Source organism: Leptosomus discolor, chromosome 17 (genome assembly GCF_034619465.1).
Source record: "Leptosomus discolor isolate bLepDis1 chromosome 17, bLepDis1.hap2, whole genome shotgun sequence".
Classification (NCBI taxonomy): domain Eukaryota; kingdom Metazoa; phylum Chordata; class Aves; order Leptosomiformes; family Leptosomidae; genus Leptosomus; species Leptosomus discolor.
In genome coordinates, this window is record NC_141407.1 from 16,869,770 (window position 1) to 16,889,204 (window position 19,435).

General features: G+C 45.5%; 1 protein-coding gene across 2 annotated transcripts in view; it reads right to left on the minus strand.

Moving 5' to 3' along the window:
• Nucleotides 1-326: 326 nt before the first annotated feature.
• Nucleotides 327-19,435, minus strand: part of DNAJC5 (DnaJ heat shock protein family (Hsp40) member C5) — a 28,468-nt gene continuing 9,359 nt past the window's right edge. Inside the window, exons 2-6 of one of the 2 annotated variants that reach the window (XM_086474600.1) lie at nt 11,728-11,795; nt 6,623-6,759; nt 3,941-4,154; nt 2,165-2,336; nt 327-1,445 (exon numbers count right to left, since the gene is read on the minus strand). In XM_086474600.1, coding sequence (XP_086330726.1) covers nt 1,342-1,445; nt 2,165-2,336; nt 3,941-4,154; nt 6,623-6,729 — 597 coding nt within the window. In that variant the 5' untranslated portion in view covers nt 6,730-6,759; nt 11,728-11,795 and the 3' untranslated portion in view covers nt 327-1,341. Of the gene's footprint in view, nt 1,446-2,164; nt 2,337-3,940; nt 4,155-6,622; nt 6,760-8,804; nt 8,872-11,727; nt 11,796-19,435 lie in introns of those variants that run through there. The other variant, XM_009947205.2, reaches the window with a different exon arrangement.

The following is a 19,435-nucleotide window of genomic DNA, read 5'->3' on the forward strand; positions in this document are numbered from 1 at the left end:
ATTATCAACAACAAAATACATCAGCGATTCAGCAGCTGCCTAAAATGCTTCTTTAACGGTTAAATCTCAATAAACCGTGGTTTCTAGAGCAGTATTCAAACATGATTTGGTTTCAAAACAGTACAGGAAACCTTTCAAGAAAAACACTGGTGTAAACGAATCTAAATGCAAGACACTGTGCAAAGCATACAACATAAACACAAAGAAAAGCGTTTTGTTCTTAAAAATCCATTGAAGTATTCCACAAAGACGCTCATGAGAAAATTAAAGGGCTTAATGCATTATAAAAGCTTTAACAAAAAGACACGTAATACCCCATTGCTCTATTAAAATCTCAAATTCTTAGAACAGATTTTAAAACCCAATTTTTAAAAAGCATTAACGCTGTTGCCTACCGCCTGCCTCTCCCTCCCTCGCTCAGCGAAAACCGACTGACCGTTTCACTTTAAGATTCCCACCTGCCCCACAAAAAGCTGCGCTATTTGGTCTTTAGCATTTCAGGAAAACGACAGAACTCAAACCAAAACAGAATTGTGCTTGAAGTTAAAATCCCGCCGCCACCAGCCGAGCCCGTTCACAGTCGGGGTTTGCGGCAAACTACCGTCTGCGGTTGCACTGTCACCGAAGATCGCCTGACACGTCAAGAGCTGCTCACCAATTTACTGTTCAAGGATCGGAAACTCTCCCTTTTTATTCTTCAAGGTAGATTTATTGGAGCTGAAAACCAGCATTAAAGAGAACTCCAGCTCTGCAGGACTGGCATTTTTTGGTTCTTGGCTTTGTAAACTTGCTTAGGTAACAACGCGGGAGGAGAAGGAGCAGTAAAAGAGTCGCTTTGTTGCACTCAAATGGAACTCATGAACTTCTAAAGGTCTTCGACAGCTCAGCTGTACGGAAGAATGGTGGCTTCTGTGAAACTTTTTAAACCTCAAGTTTGGGCCAGTACCACTGCTTAAAATGCAGAATGTCTCCATCACACTTATATCGTGACAACTCAATACATCACACCACGGACATTTAACGTAACTCCACACATGCTATAAAAAAAAAAATAAAACAGGGGGGAAAAAAAAAGAAAGGAAACAAATAAGACCGTAGCTAAACTGCTTTAAATACTGCATGCTACAGCACTTCACGTATCGTCAAGATACGACACTGAAAGGTGACGGAAGGCTGAAGGGATTACAAAATCTTTTCGGCAGGTTGGAAAGCTGCCTTCTTACTGTGGCAGAATTATTCCCCCTCCCCATTCTCTACTTCTAATGTTCATGATTCTAGTGTTGAGTTGGCCATGTATTTTTTTTTTTTTTTTATCCATTCTAATTACAGTGTTTCCTTAACTTAATTAAATCCGTCAGTGTGGTAGCTGGGGTGAGAGTCAGCTGTGAGCTGGGTCGTCTCTGTGGCTGATGCTGGCTGTATCACAATAGGTGCGTCTGAGGCCTCTGAAAAGCAAAGACAGAAGGTTTATTAGCACAGCAAGGGAAAACCAGCACCGTATGTTCTGGCAAGAGCCAGTTCCACCTCCCTACAACGCTGATAACAGGGGTTTACGCTCCTCTCAGAGCACCACGATACCTCACTGGTATTCAGCCTGCACCCAACGCCCTTCCACTCAAGCCCACAGGCCGAGCAGTTGATGTATTCCCTCCTTCACCTAACAGCAGCTGAGCCTCGCCCACCATTCCGCCCCTCCCCTTAGAACCACGACCAACAAGGCTCTACAGTTTCTTAAAGGACCGGTTTAACCCCCCAGCAACCGCATTCCACCGTCACAGGCAGCCTCAGGCAGGGCTCGCAGGGCAGCGGGCCCACCTCCGTTACGCCTGCTGCAGTTACAGCTGCCTTGACACCCCCCAGCCCCTTTCTTACACCCATACGCGTCTGGCTGGTACGTTCCTCCAGTGACGCAGTCAGTGACGGTCACCGCTCGCTGCTCTGAAGCCGACCCCACCGAGGGCAGTGAAAACCTTCTGGGAGTTCCCAGCAGCTATGACCTGCGTCACCCACGTGGCTCTTGTGCCACAAGTGTCCCCTCGGCACCACCCACAGCCCGAGACCCGGGCCGATCTCTACCAAGCCAGCGCTGCTCCTCAGCCGGCACGGGAAGCGCTCGCTCAGAGGCTGCCGGTCGGGCTCGCAATCCCCCGGCGTTTTCACCTACCCCTTTCATCTGACTGCAACTGTGCCTCCAAGTCCTCTGGAGAGACGTAGTATTCCTGCTCTTCACCTTCAGGAGGTTTGGGTTTACACTTCCCACAGCAACAGTTACAGCAGCAGCACAGACAGCAACAGCAATAGCAGCCTGTGATGAGCCCGCAGAACACAAACAAGGCCTGCAGAGGACAGAAGACAAAGATTCACGGCCTGTGCCTACCACAGCGTGACCACCGAGTCTGCGAGACTGGAAACCAGAGACCAAAACCACAGCAACGCAGAGACAGAACTCACTAGTTCAGTTTTACACTTCATCACCGAGATACGTTTGAGAGTATGTGCAAAACCGGCTACGGCGCTCAGTATTTTACACCGAGGTGAACGCTCCCACCCTGGTTCACTTGGAGAATTCCTACAGTTGAGGTTTAAGTGGACTGTTCCCCACATCTGGGAGAACACACACAGGTCTGAGAAGCGTATCTGTATTAAACCCCAGAGGTACAACAGTTTAGCGCAGGTTGTAGCTCGCACAAACAACCCTGATGCCAGCGAGGTGACGCTCGGGTGGTGACATCCCGACAGCAGGGACCTCGGGCTCCCCACGGCTGCCGAGCTCACCCCACCGACGCCTCGGGGCGCTGAGGTGAGACGCTACCAGCGCACGAGCAAGGCAGCTCCAAGCCAGCCAAGCCTGCCGGCGCTCCCCACTGCGAGAAGGGGCAAAACTGAAACCGTCGTGTCGGTCACTGTGCAATTGTTCGACAAAATAACTCTAAAGGTGGCAAACCAGCACGGGGATATTCCTGTTCCCTCCCTGCAGGGGAATCAAGAGATGGAAACGAAGCCGTGAAATGAAATGCCAAGTCTAGGAAAAGGTTTCCATCGGCCATAAAGCACCGTGAACGATGCCGGGTCACGCTGGTGCAGCCGTGGTTTCATCCTGCAGCCGCGCTGTCTTTTACTTACCGGTCCCTGGGCGAGCAGCCTGCAATCGTGCCACTCCCAAAATGCAAAAGCCTGGACAGTTTCACTATGAGAAATGGGCAACGTGCAACCTACAGGTTGGTTTTTGCACTTTTGAGTAAACGTCGTGAGTTTAAAACGCCTTACTTAAAAAAGACAGCAGCCTATTGCACTCCAAAATAACTCCGAGCAGTGAAACACAGTAATTCCTTGGTTCTGGCAGAAGACTCCTAGAAGGTGCCTACACAGCAATCGGAACACCCGCTGCTTCCAGAGAGCTTCTGCAGGCACGGGGGAGGAGACGGGAGCTCGCAGTGTCATCTCTGCACACTGCTGACACGCTCCTGCTGCAGGAGGAACGAGGGTGGGCGAGGGAACGAATAACCTGGTGGCCCTCGAGTCAGAGAAGAGCTGAAGGAGGGACACCCGTTCAGGGCAGCCTCCAGGCGAGTGTGAAAGCATCCTTCTGAACAGGGTCTCCTGTGCGAGCTCAGGGTCGCAGTCAGGGCTCGTTTTGCAAAGTCACCCAGCAGGTAAGACCGAGAGCACCCCCCGAACCCGCATCCCTTTTAAATCCACTGGAAGGGTCCAGGCTCCTCCCAGTAACATAAGCCTTGCTTATTAGGCCTGTACCACTGACAGACAATAGAAAAAAAACCTCCTGAACTAGAGACTGCGACACAGTAAGAGAAGGTTAATGACCAGGTCTCAGAAACCCAGCAATTTCCCAAAAGTAAACCCAAAACACAACTATCCGATGGAGCTCTTTCAGAGTTTTAAATGCCAATCCGGAACAACTTCTCTTTGCACTTCCATTTACCTTTGCCCACCAGCTGGATAGCACGAAGTACGTGTTCACATTTTCCTCACCAAACTGCTCCGCTACGTACAGACCCAGCGAGCCGTACTTGTCATAAATGTTTCGCTTTGTGGCGTCGGTCAATATTGCGTGTGCATTATTGATCTCTTTAAATTTTTCTGCTGCCTCTGGATTATCAGGGTTTTTATCAGGATGATATTTCAATGCCAGTTTCCTGCAGAAAGGAAAAAAAAGAGATTGTTATAGATTAAAACCCTGGGATCTGGGTTCCTGGTTTTTGACTTTTTTTTTAATTTTATTTTTTTTTATTCCATAGCCTGTCACGTAAGGGAGACTTTCAAGTTCCAAGTGGTTTCCTTCATCTGTGATTCAACTTCCCTGATGATTCTTTCTTAGATGATAACAAAAGGCTACAGCAGTGTTTAGCTCAGTTCACAAGACTGACTTCAGACCGTTGCATTTGGCCCCCAGAAATCCAATGGAGAAAAAAAGAGACATTGAAGAAAAATAGTACTCTTTATTTTTTTTACCCCTCAGCTCCAGCAATTTCCACCAGGAAGTTTTGCTCCTGCTAAAGCAAAGACCAAGCTAACAGAAAAAAAGACACACACCACCAGCCTAAGATATAGCACCAAAGAATAAAGAAAAGGAAGCTGCCACAGCTACTCTGCAGCGTCCGAACTCAAAAATAGAATAGACAATCACTCGTGGTTAATTCACCAATTCCTGTGCGGGAACAAAGCCCTTCTCAGTTCAAGGCTTGCTCGAATAGAAAAAGCTTCAGAGTTTCGAGATATCAGGAAATTGTAACGTACCTCCTTCCCTAACCATGCCAGAGCTCTCGCAGCTGAACGACAGCAGCGTACAGGTCTCGAACACAGCACCAAAAAAATCAGATTAAGCATTGACAAATTTGCTAGTGCTGACACAGCTCAGGCTATTTATGGAAATCAGTAGAAATAACTGGCCAAATTCCTCCTCATAGACAGAAAAAACGCTGTTTTGCCATTTGTGCTCCCAAGTAGAAAAATGATAAGAGTTGTCTGCCAACAACATACAACAGTTCTCCTCCACCTATAAAGGTACTTGTCCTCCTACAGAAAATTACCACAGAGTCCCACATTTGAGAAATACGCCAGAAGCCTGCAGATGTTTGCACAGAAACTTTGCAGTGAGAAATATTTGAACAAACATAAAATAAAGATTCGTGCAAGCACGCATTTGGGCATGCAAATATATCACAGCGTTCAAGGAGTAAGTTGAGTGTGCACTTGAAACACTCGGACTGTAAATGATGCTGCTCGGGTAAACACCGCCCAGCGCTGCCACTAGCGCCGTAGCCTCAGTGAGGACTGAAATAATCTCAGTTTTTGTAGTTAGAGGGAACTTATACGAAGTTATAGAAACCTGGAAAGGACTTAGCTACCATCAGGCTGCAACAGGTAAGTGGTTTTCATTTCCCATTTCCTACACTTTTTATACAAACCCCACAGGCCAGCAACGGATGCTCAGATGGAATGAAAACAAGGGGTGTCTGTCCTCCTTTTGTAAAGGGGTGGCAGAGGAAACGAGGTTAGATGCAGGTTGGGGTAAGCATGAAGCAGCTACATGTCACCCCAAGGCCTAGTCGGGTCGTTCCTCCACAAGAAAAAACATTCCATTTTTTTTCCCCAAGAAGGTAAAACTATTTTCCAGTTGCTAAGGCTCAAAGATTACCGATTCAAACTTCCACTTAGAGGAAGACACAGCTAATTTTTGAGAATCTGTGGACCCGCTTTACTCATAGACTTCACCGTGTAGACGCCATCAGTGTTAAAATGCACCTCTGAAAGGGAAAAAGTTTTGGTAAATGTTAAAAGACTAAAAGAAAAGAACTTTGAAGAAGAGTATCCTCATGTAAGGATGACTGCTGACCCCTAGTGTGATGTTAAACACACTGCCACTTGTCAAACAGCCTGCGAGACCGCAGCTCATGCTGAAGGTGAGGAGGAAGCAATTGCATTTAAGCAGATTTGGGGGGAATGTGGAAAGCAAGGATGTTACAGGACTTTTTTTGTTGGTGGTGGTTTTATTCGGTCAAGATGAAGCCATTTCATGTGTCTAACTCTTTAAGAAATGAAGAAAACCCCCCTCCTTTAAAACAGGAACCCCACATAGAACAAGAAATTTTGTATGCAATTTTAGAAAATAAATAAAATAATTAAAAAAAAAAAATCACTGCTGATACTCAGTTTTCATCCTTATTTGCATCTTCAATCTACACCTCACCGTGCCAGAGTTGGAAGGGATGGACAAGAGGGCTGTACTGTGATCCCTGCAAGCCAGACGCTGACATGAAGAATTTAACTCCCACCACGCTGCCCCAAAACTCTGCTCAACTCTCACTAAAGACCTCTCAGAATGATACCACGTATTTGAGAACCGAACCGACTCGAGAGAAGATGCAAAGAGTTAACAGCATCCATAGACAAAGCCGAGGCAAGTTTTCACACCAATTTTTGCAAGAAACCACCATGTTTTCACCTGGTTTTCTTACGTGTTTTTCCTGCAAAAGGTTTAAATAAACCAACTCGAGCTGTATTTATATATATACTTATACAGGATATAAACAGGCCACCTGTTGAACACTTAATTAAAGCTCTTTGTGCTACTGGGCAACGGGCGTAAAACTTGAACCTTCACCTGTATGACTTTTTGATATCATCTGAAGTGGCGTTCTTGTCCAAGCCCAGCACGTGGTACAACGACTCTCCAGAGGTAGAGAGCGAACGTTGCCTCTGGTCTGCCATCTCGAACTAACCTGAAGAGAGAACTGGTCCCTGCCAAAAAAAAAAAAAAAAATATTAGGAAATGCTTCAACAAATAAGAACGCAGACCTCATTAATCAAATCGTCCTGAAAACCAGAGTTTGTGCATGAAAATTTATCTTTTATAAGGTTTAACGTGCTTTGGAAAAAAAAGAGGCTCTTAACATACGTGGAAGTTAAAAAGTTACAAAACTCAGTGAATTACCAATGAAAACAACTATTGCATTTTCAGCACAACACCAGGCACCCCAGAATCACAACTGGATATACTCAACTCTTCTGTCCAAAACCCCAAACCAACAGCTGAGGGATAGCTACAGAGACGTACCACGTAACACATCCCTAAAGCTACATCATCTTCTTAGCCTTTTAATATTAAGCTAATTTGTGATAACAGCTCTGAAACCCACTTAGGTTGCTATCACGCCGAGGCAGGCTGCCTTTTTGCACCACACTTGCATAAGTGATTTCATTTCCATTTTCAACTGCAGACACTCTGTTAGATTAAAAAATCCAACCAACCAACACACCAAATCTCCACGCCCCTACCAAAACCCCAGCCTCCCATCGCAGCACGGACACCAGGCTGAGCAGAATCCTTTGGACAAACCCAGTCTGACCAGGCCTGCGCATCCCACTGGGAAGAGGGAACGCTGCCCGCTCAGAGAGGAGGAGATCTCCTCTCTTGTAATCTGAGGTCACGGATCAAACATTCAACAAGTACTCTAGCTGAAATCACACCACTTGAACGTGGATTAACCTCCTGCTCCAAATTCAAAGGGGGAAGACCCCCGAGGCCTCCCCTGTGCCACGCCGCGCACGGACTGGGTTGTGCCCGCCAACACCCTGAGGGGATTAGCGTTTGCCATTCTTCAGCTGCAGAACCGCAGCACGGATGAGCATCGACGAGAAGACTATTGGCTATTTTTGGATTATGTCATTACAGTTAGCCTACACCAGATTATGTAGCCTTTGAAAAAGATATTTAAAGCACCAGACTTTTCTAATTTAACCCTTTATCTTATATAACAAAGTTAATAACTTCAGCTTTTAAAAGGCTACCTGGAAGAAATACTCTCAGACATCACCCCTTGCCCTGCCTGGTTCTTGGTCTGACCTCACGGTGCTGACATCTCCACAAACCCCACGGTTCTGTCGGTACCACACAGGGGTATCGTCACGCCGGTAGAAGCGTGACGAGGCGGCAAGGACGTGGCTACGGACACAACTTCCCTGTTGACCTCAGAGCCCACTGTTAACTACTCTTCCGCCTGTGGCCTCTCCAACTTTACATCAGCTGAGCCCTGGGCACTGTGTCCGGTTTCTTTGACTGGAAGACAGCAGCTGCACTAGGAAACTCTCATTTGATTTCCTTCAAGTTGTCACGGGCAGCTCTGGTAAGTTTAATTAAAGGCTACCTAATAAGGAAGCTATAAATTAACAGCAACAATAATAAAAATCTAAACCCTAACAGTCTGGCTAAGAATTCAAAACACACTCCAAATCTGGAAGGCGAGTACGTGGGTAGGGAGAGAAAAACTTTGCTTTTAAAGGGTGCTGTTCAGCTACCAAAAGGTTTCTGCGTGAGAGGAAAAAAATTAGAGCGCTGCAAGACACAATACAACCGCCTCATTTATTTGGGCACAACGTGATGCAGCGAAAAGAAAAAAAAAAAACCACATTAGAATTCAGGAAAGAAACCCCACCCGCAGGAATACACCAGGCACAACCCCACGGGACAGCCCTTTCCCAGCCGCAGCCTCCCAGCCCCCTCCGCCCGGGCGGTCAAAGACCACGGATCCTGACGTCCGCCCGGTAATCTAGCTAATCGCCCGGGCCTGCTCCGACCGCTGCCCCGCTCCCCCGCCCAGCTCCTCCCGCTCTCCCACCACCGCCGCTCCCTCGCAGCCCTCCCGGGACGCTCTCCGTCCCGCAGCTCCCACCCCTCCGCAGCAGCCGGCCGAGGGGAGCGGGTCCGTCGCCGTTGCTCTGCGGCAGGGACCCGGGGGATCGCTCGGCAGCCGGGGGTAGGAAGCGCCCTGGCGGAGCTTGCGCACCTTCGCTCGGCTCTTCCAAAGGGATCGCTTCAAACTTGACGTGCCCAAACTCGAGGGCGTTACGGCCACGGGTGTTCTTTGAAGCCTGTAGCTCTATTTCAGCACAACGAGCTTCCTTTCACACCAACCCAACAGGCCCTCGGTGCGCCGATGCTGCAGATCACAGGTACACACTATGTTCTGCTGAATCAAATCCCCACTGTTAAATCAGGACCAATTTGTTTAATAAAAATTAATTCAATCCGATGCAGGCGATGCCTATCGGTCTGCCTGCCAAGAATAAAGACAGGCAAAGGAATAAAATTCCACGCTGCCGTGAACTTTAATCGCTTCCATCTGAACAGCTCAGGGTAGCTGGAGCTGGGTCTAATAGGGTGTCTGGTTTTCAAAACCGGTAAGAAATGGCAGAACAGCGGAGGACAAGGTGGTAATGGGAATTCATCTGGGAAGCTTGTTATTTAAGGGAACAGAAGAGTATTATTGCTAGGAACGCAACCCTTGACTTTCTGAATAGGAAACAGACAATCAAGGTGCCAGTTGTTTAAGTTCAGAGCTCTTCATAAACCAGGATATTCTCTATCCTACTGTTTTTACAAGTGGCTCTAATTCACAGTAGTGAAAGCTGCTCTGTATTTTTAAAAAGTGTGGTGTTCAGCAGCAACAAGCCATCTGCTACGCAGGATGCCCCGAAGAGGTTTCTCTCAGAAGGCTCTGAAGAAAGGTAATCCCCTGGATTAAACAGCACAGTTTTTAACCATCTGTGTACCACAATATCCGGTGTTAGTCAGCTTTACCAGAAAACGCAACCGTTTTCAGCAGGACCAGGTAAGTATAACAGGTACCAACTTGCTGAAAAGACTTGGATTAAACCCGACAGGCTGTATAGGGAAGCCAGCCTTAACATTTTAAATACATCAATAGTGAACTGAACTAATTTTCTTCTTAGCTTCCCAAAAGAGCCCTACCAAGTTTCGTGAAACTGGTGATTCCTTAGTTTCTGCCAGGTCTGCTGACCCTTTTAGAAGTTGCATTCCACTCATTAAAATAGCAAACTATTCTTACAGCCAAGAAAGATGAATAGTTCTCTGCCAGCTGAGGGGATGAAATACTCACAGAACATCTCGAGGATGCCAGCACCAAGAAGGGTGACAGCAGATCCAGCGGCCAGAAGCAGAGAGGGGAGGACCAAAACTTGACCTGACCCCGCCGCAAGATGCTGCAAGGAATTTAACTGGAACGGAGCTGCGAGGGGGGAACCAACTTTCCCAACAAAACCGCGCTGAGCCGTGCGGCAGGCCGGAGGGCGGAGGTTACCACACTGCCCAGGGCCCTGAGCACAGACCCCTGCCAGAAAGAACCACCGTGCAGCAACAAAGGGGCGTGGGCTAATTCGATGGACAGCATCAGCCACATTTCAGCGTCCAAAAGCAGGCAACAACGCGTTTTTCACTTCAAGGCTGAAGCATTAAGTATTTATTCATCAACAAAACCTGTGGCAACTGTCAAGTACTAAGTGGCCTAAAATACCACTTTTCACGTATCCAATTCATTTTGTGTATTTTTCCACGTAAATCACAGAGGCACAGCCACCCACTTGAACTTCTGCACGGGAGGAAAGACTGCTTCTGAAAGGAGTTACGGCTGTTCAGCTCCACCAAAAAAAATCCGAAGGGCCAGAGGAAACCAAACAATGTTAAGTTTAACAATGCTACTACAGCAGGACATTGGGGTACAACCTTCACCAGAATTTTTATTTTCTTAATATCTGCATAGTCATAAGTTTAAGTTACTACAAAAGAAAAAAAAAAAAGTTCTAAAATCACATCACCAACGCCCAGGCCCATGCACAGCCCTTTAAACACGTGCTGTTCACAACAATTTTAGTGAAGAGTCTTCAACGTAGGGAATCTGGCTGACAACAGCCATTCCCAAAAGTGAAATCCTGCTGTAATGGAGGAAATCCACCACCTCCTGACAGGGTAAATGATACTCACCCACTGGACACAGGACAACGGAGGGTCATTAACCTTAAACAATACTCTCCATCCAAATTGCAACGAGTTTGGTCAAAGCCAGAAGAACAAACCAGCTTCACCAGTAACGCAGAGAACAGAGAAACCCCTCGAAGGGGCAGATGAGAACCAGAAGGGATGAGCAAGCCCAAAGCCGTGCTGGGCAGGGGAAGCGGGAGGCTGCTGTCCCAACCCGACGCCACCGAGGCGCCGACCCTGCGAGCGCCTTTAACACAAGCCAGCCGCGCCGCTGCCAAGCCCTCTGCAAGGACAGTTGTAAGAGCGTATTAGCAGGGGGTTAAAGAGCCGAGCTTGGAAATGATGTTTCTCCAGCTCTTAGAAAAATTATGTCTAGTTGATCCTTTATTATACTCCCTCAGGAAGCTCTAGAGTATTTTAGGAAATACTTGTATTCTGCAAATCACTTCTGGTTACCGACTATGTGGTAAGATACGCTGCCAGTCAAGTTTAAGACTACCAGTTTTTCAAAGATAGCTACAGGTGTTAATCTTAAAAATTAAATTGTTCTATCTCAACCATTATTTACCAGTAGAAGTCTAAATAAAAACAGCAAGCCAGAAAACACTTTAGTAAATATTGATTCGTCACAAAAATGAAATAGCACCAGTGGCCTCTGCATCCTGCCCATCTGTCTCAGATTCCTCTAGAGATGTTCTCACGAGCTGGTATTTTTTGAGGGTGAAAAAAAATTGGTTTTAAAAGGGGAGAGGAGAAAAAATACACACAAGACTATTACCAAGAAAAATGAGAGGTGTTTTAAGCTCGGCTTCAGGAGGTATTAGAGATTTCTATAAGAAACTTTGAACTCTGTTTCCTCAGCATTATTTTGCATTTAAATGAGTTGGGGTTTTTAGCTACCAAGAAAAATAATCAAAAAATACAGTACTTACCTGGAATCTAGCTGGAATATTCTAAGGTAAGTGGTGACAGACTCCGCACAGCTCTAAAACCGAATCTCCTGGTGACAAAACAAAAGGAAATGGATTGTTCACCAACTCCTATGTTGAGGGCTCATTGCAAAGCTATCATCACATCATTTTGTTATAACAACTTAGAGCAGGGAAGGATTGAAGCCACCGGGACCATGGAGGCACACTGCAGCCTGGTGTGTTTAACAGGCACACGGTCAGCTGGCATCAGAGAAGACACCCTAAAGGCCGCATTTAAGTATTTCCATGATGCTTGCACTCAAACGCTGCCTTGATGTGAAAGTCCAGAAAAAAAACCACAAGTGTTTGTACCGACCAAAACGTTTTATGCTACAGTAGGTCTCTGCAACGTAAATAATTACCTTTAGAATTTATTAGCTGTCAAAGTAAGTTACAAATATTTGAAAGTACAGATTGAAGGGTGCTGGGCTTTCATCTGTAGCTTCAGCCTTTTTTCCCAAACCCTTCCCCACACGAAAGACACTTATCTAAAATAAAGACACCAGTCGCGCAGCGGCTCTAATGACCGTTATCTGTTTAAGACTTTGGACTTTTTCAACCTGGGCATTTGTGAAGTATCTGTACTTGGAACAAGACAAGAGTGTTTTTCAAGTCTTGGTAATCTGTAATGTTGTTAGAGAGAGACTGCTAAAGCAGCTTAGCTACAGCAGCGGGCTGCCGGCTCCGGCACCCAGCCTGCTCAGGCACCCTGCGCGAGAGCAGCCGGGCACGGCGAGCCACGGCGCAGCCCGGCAAGCTTTAGCGGGGCTCAGGTGCCAGATGGCTTCGGGACAAATCAACGTCATTTGTTACAAATATCCACAGAAAACCAGCGTTGTCTGTACAGCACCTCTCTCCCCCCGTGAACGGCAGCACTGCCGCCAAGATGAGGGGGAGGCGCAAGCGCGCGGAGCAGCTGAACGCCGCTGTGCCTGCCTTCGAAATCGGCTCGTATGCTTACACTGCGGAGCAACACCAGCTCGTTTTGCCAGGACAAATTTCCGTCAAGAAAACCACAGTTTTATCCTACTCACGTTCCCTCACCCTGAAGCAGATGACCCAAAGGAGAAATAAGTCCCACTTCAGCATACAAGGCAGAAGAGAACCTGAGATGACCCAGCAGCACAAACCCCCTTCTTTCAGCGGTGAAGGCAAAGTCAGAGCGATTGCCCCAGATCATCAATCACATGAAAACAAGAGAACGAAGGGACAAGAGGAGCCTAGGGAATGCTAGATGATGCTACGGAAAAATTTGGGGGGAAAAAAAAAAAAAAAAATCACTGCAACAGATCAAAATCTCTTTCCGACTAAGCAGGTACAGGAGGCATCTAATCCATGCCATTAATCACAGCGTCACTTACACGTTAGATTATCGAACAGTAAACTTCATGAGTGGGACTTCAGAGCAGCTTTTACCCAGCAAGTCATTGCTTAATCACCACCCAAACCCTTTCAACAACAAGCTCTGATTGCACTTGAGAAATAAACCCCCCATTTAATTAAAACCCACACCTCTCACGAACTGGAAGGTTTTGGTGATTCCCAACAGAGATGTTGTAATACAGCAGTAAGCCGTTGACGTTACTGACTACAGAGTTTGTTTTATGCTGTTTGTAAAAAGCTGCTTGATCTCAGCAGCATATCCATAAATGAGTTAGAATGAACCGACCGACGAGTGAATAATCAGCTTACGGCTGATGGATCTGTTTAGCTCATTTGATAGGTGCCGTCAAAGGACTTTTCCTGAAAAAACGAAAGGCAGGCAGCGCGCAAGCTACAGGCAGAATTTAAACCTTCCTGCTCAGACACACCGTGTGACACATTAAAGGGTTGGACTACCTCTCAGACGAAAACCACCCGATTTTGTGAGCCTATAAAAGCTGCCAGGTTCCCTGCCCGCCCCCCCTTCATTACAAAGTAATCACCAACAGAACATTTTTTAAGGCGATCTTCAGAAAGCTGCGGATGGTTGACGGAGTTAGCGACCAGAACCATGGCCCAGGCTCTTAGGACACAGACCCACTCAGATGGATGAGTGCACCAGTTTTGCCCGTGGTCGCTGTAAATCTTCTCTTTCAATCTCTAGCTAGCAGATGCACAGTAATTTATTTTTTTTCCTAAATAAGCTCTGCCTTCATACCTAGAAGACGACCATCTTTAAATTTACCACTAATCCTGTTTCAGACAGCAACCTAAGCTTCAGAAATGTTGACAGTCAAACTGAAGAACAGCAACAGTATGCTCGATTTATGGGTGTACACAGCTGGAAATCTGCAGAACAGGAGAAGAAAGCAAAGACCAAATGTACTTTGGAGATTTGATTACACTTGCTTGCCTTTGGCAAAACGAGCTATCCTGCTAAAGCAGCATTTGGCACATAATGAGGTAAACGAAAATACAATGATGTGTGGACAGAAGCTTCAAATAGTTCAAATACAAGATTCTGGCCCAGGCCTTGTCAAAGCTCCATCAGAAGAAAAGTCTTTAATTTTTACAGCATACACACGTAATACCCAGCCACGTACAGAACTCAGAATATAGAAAAGTATTTTTATCTCAATACGGATGCAAGCAGCAATGTATTCTTCAGTCTCTCTCGGCTGTGCCAATACAAAGCTCCATTAACAGCAGAAAGCCTGTCTTACAGCTGGAAATAACCAAACAAGACCAAAATAAATTCCAAAGGAACTACTTCTTACAAAAGTGAAAGTACACGGGAAACCCCGGCCAGCGCTTCCACATCCCCCCTGCGCTCCCTGCCAGCACGGCGGCCGCCCCCAGCACACCTTTCTGGGGTTTTGCTCGCTTGGTTTCTGTTGCAACTGGCAATTCCAATTTAGTGACTCAGGAATGTTTTGATCTACCCATCCAATCTCATTATTCAGCAGGCCAGATCCACTGACCCAGAGCTCTACATAATACCCTGCTTATAATTACTTGTAAATATCCCCGCTCCTTATTACATGATGTTCGCAATACGAACAGAAGGAGAGAAAACGAAAGGACAGATGTCAGAAAAGAAAGGGCAGCGTTTAAAAATGAAGATTAAAGGATGTTACCTGGTTTCAAAAAACCACAAAAACACAAAGAAATTAAGTCTGGGGAAGGGAATCAGCAATTGCTTAGGAGGCAGAGAATATGGATATAAGTAGAAAATGAAAAGAAAAGATTAAAGAATGATGAAGATAAGGTAACAAAAGCAAAGCTACGTGAATGACAACTAAATCCAGCAACACACTGAAGTTTTGTTAACAGAAATGAAGAAACACGCTTGTCTGTTCTTTCAACCATTTTGCTCAGCCCCAAACCAGCTCTTCTTGCCTCATCTGTCCTGCAAATTTGAATCTGATTTAGTTTTTCCCCCTATACTGCAACCATAGCGCTCAGCACCTTTTTTTTTTCTAACCAAGAGATACATACTGCCTTTTTCTTACAGAAATCAGACATGTTCTGTCCTTTTTGATACAGAGCATACCTGTTTCTTCTGTCTATCCTAATCTCCTCTGACAGATGCAGGAGAGCCATTTTTATTTAACAGTTCTCTTGACAGAATTGTCATCACCCTGCTCTGGATGCTGCTAACAAAGAGAGATAAGTGTCTTTAGGCAATTAAGGCAACTAAACTAATTATTAAAAAAAAAAAAAACCTCAATAGGCAAAACAGAAACTCCCAAGTCTTTACTTTCACATCCCTACTTGCTCACATCACTTGCAGAATGAATCAGTATGAAAAAATGATGTGAAAAGGCTGAAGGTAAAGCAAACCGGCTCGTAAGCGCACTCGGAAGACTACCACTATTCTAAAGCACTCCTCATGAACGCTCCCCTAGCTGTCCTGAAATCGTAATTTTTAACCTATTAATTGAAGCACCAACATTTACTATCTCATTAGAGCATCCAAGAGTGAGCGTTTTGGTGTTACTTACATTTTTTTATATCACGGCACAAAAGCCTTTTAGCTCAATTTTGCTATTCAGTTTGAGGCTTTTTGCTAAAGGTCACGTGAGGAATTTTATATCCAGAAAAACATTCTGTTGTACCAAATAAACCTGATGTAAAGCCAACCTAGTATCCAGGGAATTATTTCAAATGCGTTATGTCTTTCACCCAGAACAAAAGAACCCTACTACGGCCAAATTCACTTGTCTTGGGAACAGAAGACAGGTCTCTAACAGCGAAAGCCTGCGATGCCAAAATCTTCATCAAATTCTCCTACATATGAAAAACACGGAGCTTGTAAATAAATGAAATCTGGGACAACACGACTTCTCTGCTAAATTCAAGCCTAAATTGACGTAATATCCATCACTAAGGACCAAAACAGAGGTTACGCTGAAACTTGTGACAAACTTAACTACAGTGATACAAGTGTTGTTGCTCTAATAAGCTTAGCAGATTAAAATTTAGCCATTTAAGTCTGATTGACCAACCTGTTATAAAGACTTGTGACCTTGTACCCTGTACAAGAGTAAGATTCAAACCTACTGAAGACAGTTTTCCGTATCAGGGGGAAAAAAAAAAAAAAGGAAAGTATTAGATTCACATTTTCTATCCTCTCTCCTCAACTAAAATAATTACTCTTTAAAATCCTGCGGTTTTTAAGTGGATTCCCTACTTGGGATTTTATTGCTCCTGTTTAATCCCTCAGCAAAATTAAATTATTGTTTCTGGCATTACAGGAGTTTGCATGGCAGAGCGCAAGTGTCACAAACTGCATATGGCTATAGAAAAACCTTGCATCTACTTACTCAGCTATGAAAAAAAAATGTATGAAGAACCAGTAGTTCTGTGTGCTTGCCTCTTTATTACTCTTAATTCTTTATATAACTCCATGCAGTGATCAAAGCGCTGTAACTGCTCACAGCATGCAGGTTCACTGGAACAAATCAGAAGACCCACAACATTCACTGCTGCGGGTGCAGTGACACTGATGCCACTTATTTCTTCTGGAGAAGAAATGTCTTAAACTTCTTCAAAAAGCACCGATGCAGAGGTGCAGCTCCATTTGTGCTCGGTGGCTTGAACAAACTATATCAATAAAGAAAAGTCATATTGCTAATGACTATACCAACACAGTCAAAGCATTAAACCTTTAAAATGTAGAAAAAGCCTTGGGACAACCAGATAGGTTTACTCACATGAAAATGGGATTTATACCGTTATGTCACACCTGTAGGAAAGCCAACTAAAGGCTTTTAAACAGCAATAAAAGAAAAAAAAAAAGAATAAGTCCATTGTCTCGTACGACAAAAGGTTCAGCAAATTGGATCGATTGTCAAATGTGATCAGTGGCCTCTCAACAGCCGGCGCCAAACGCCCGGCCGCCCTCGGCAGCCAGGGTGTCTCCTGCTGCACGAAGCAGTGACTGTACAACAGCCAAACGGGAACGACAACAGGTTCAGCAACAGGTTAAGGGCACAACGCTGCTCTAGGCAGCACCTTTTTACAGCACAGGCAGCTTTTGCCTGTCGTAAAGAAGGAACAAAGTGAGGTTACAGAGTACGTCGAAAAAAGCCGCGTAAGTAGCCCGAGGGGCAAAAGAAACGACGCAGAGATCTTCCCAGGCATGAACACGGCTTTCAAGTTACAAGTTGGTCGGCAAAGGGAAAGAAAGAGAGATTTATCAGAAATTAATCTGGAAGGGCAGGGCAGGTGAAGGTTACCCTCTGTGCTCAGCTACGGCAGCAGGAGATGGAGAAGAAAGAAAAGAAAGTTCCTGTCTTCTTTTGCTACCAATGGCGGAGGCAGATGAAAAGGTAAATAAGGTTTCCCCTCCCCCTCAAAATTTAAATAATGTAAAAGTATGGGTTTACAAATTGCAAAACGTAGACCAAAATTACTTCATAACTAATTTACTATCGGAATTGCTTTGTTGTCAAATAAACACTCTTGGCAGTTTCAGTCATGAACAGTTTCTGTTAACGACTTTGAAATGAATAGTTTATTTTAATGGGTAAACATGCAAAAATGAAGACCAGTTGTACCAAGAGCAGAAGGCAATTCACGTATCTTCAACCTGATCTAAAATTATCAGGTCTGTTTTCAGGTTATTCATCTCTTCCATTCGGTTCTTCAATAGTTATCTCTTTCCCCCCCCAACACACAAATCTTCCTCTTAAAAAGATATGAGTAAAAAAGCAGAACAAGCACAATTGAACAGCAGAATTTATAAAGCCAAGTTTCCAGAAACAACCACCCACGAAGCCACCGAGTTCAGGAAAAGAAAAGCTAAAATACCTTTATACGACCATCAGGAATCCCATGTAACCACCTCTGTAACGTCAGAGCCGTTCTTTCCATTTCACAGGGTAATTAGTTTTAAAATCTACAAGACTTAACTCTAAAAATTCAGCCCATTTATTTAATAAAACAGGCAGAAAATAAACTTTTTCCCCCTGATTTACTGTTACCTCACGTACTGCGCCAGGTCCTCCCAGCCTAAGTTGACGCATAATTATTCCAAGTAACGTTTGTATCCACTCAGTTAAGTCGTGGAGGCTTCAGTTCCAAAGATTTTTGTCTTTTGCAGAGTTCAAAAGTTAAGCATAGCTAAAAATGCTTTCCTCTCGTAATTGCTCAACTGTATTTCTCCAGTTTTTGTGGAGTGGGGAGGAGATTTCACTATTTTGCTATTTCACTTCCTCACAGAAACTGTCAGAGAAAAGAACGTTTCAATTCCCTCCCATAAACCCCAGAAAACACGAGCTTCTAACATACATTCGATGGATGACTCGTTGTTAGGTCATAAAGAAACAAAAGCAAAACCAGCACAACAGATTTGTCTTTTCACGTAAGACCAAACACTAGCAAGAAATGTCAAAAAACACAACGCAAAACCACACCAAACCACCGCTCGTTTTCCTTTCCTAACCACAAGGCTGCACTCAACACCGCCAGCTTCAGCCAGAAAAGCCCTCAGAGCAGTCCAAGACGAGAAGAGCCGTCCTGGTGATCCACCGCCGTGCCGAGTCAGGACATCCATACGCCAACAAACACGAGCTCGAGTAACAACCTGTTCCACTCGAGGTACGCGCCGACGTAACGTTCCGACGCAGACCTGGCCATCGAGCGAGGTGCCGGTGCAGCTCTCCCAGCCACGACAGCAGCTCAGGAATCCAGGGCAGCAGAGCTACAGCAACTTCGGGTGACAGGTCCTCGGCGTAAAGGCACCGATTGTCACCGCTCCCTGGCAGCCAAACACCACACGCACAACAGGCCGTCGCTCCTGCAGCCGAGGGAAACATGCCGGGACAGAGCAACCGGTGCTGTAAAGGGTGTTTCAGGTTGAAAATCACATTTTTTGCAACCTTCAAAAACACCCTCAAAACCACTGCTTCCAAGAAACTACCGACTAAAACTGTAATCACACCAACAACACGTTTTAACTCGCATCCTCCCTTCCCCCCTAGGATCACCAGGCTCTTTGCACGAACTGAAACGCTTGGAGCGAGCCGCCCTAGTGACCCAAGCACGGCCTCCGCCACACTGCCCCGTCCAGCCAAGCCCCGAAAAATCCCAGAGCAAGGCATGAGCAGGACTAGGCAGTCCCCTGATTACAAAGAGGGCAGGGGCTGTAGGATAAGAACCCTTCGAACTCAAACACTGGGCTATAGGGAGGGGGTGAGCACAAACCCAAGCAGAGCAAGCCTCCCCCCGCCCCAGGCAGACC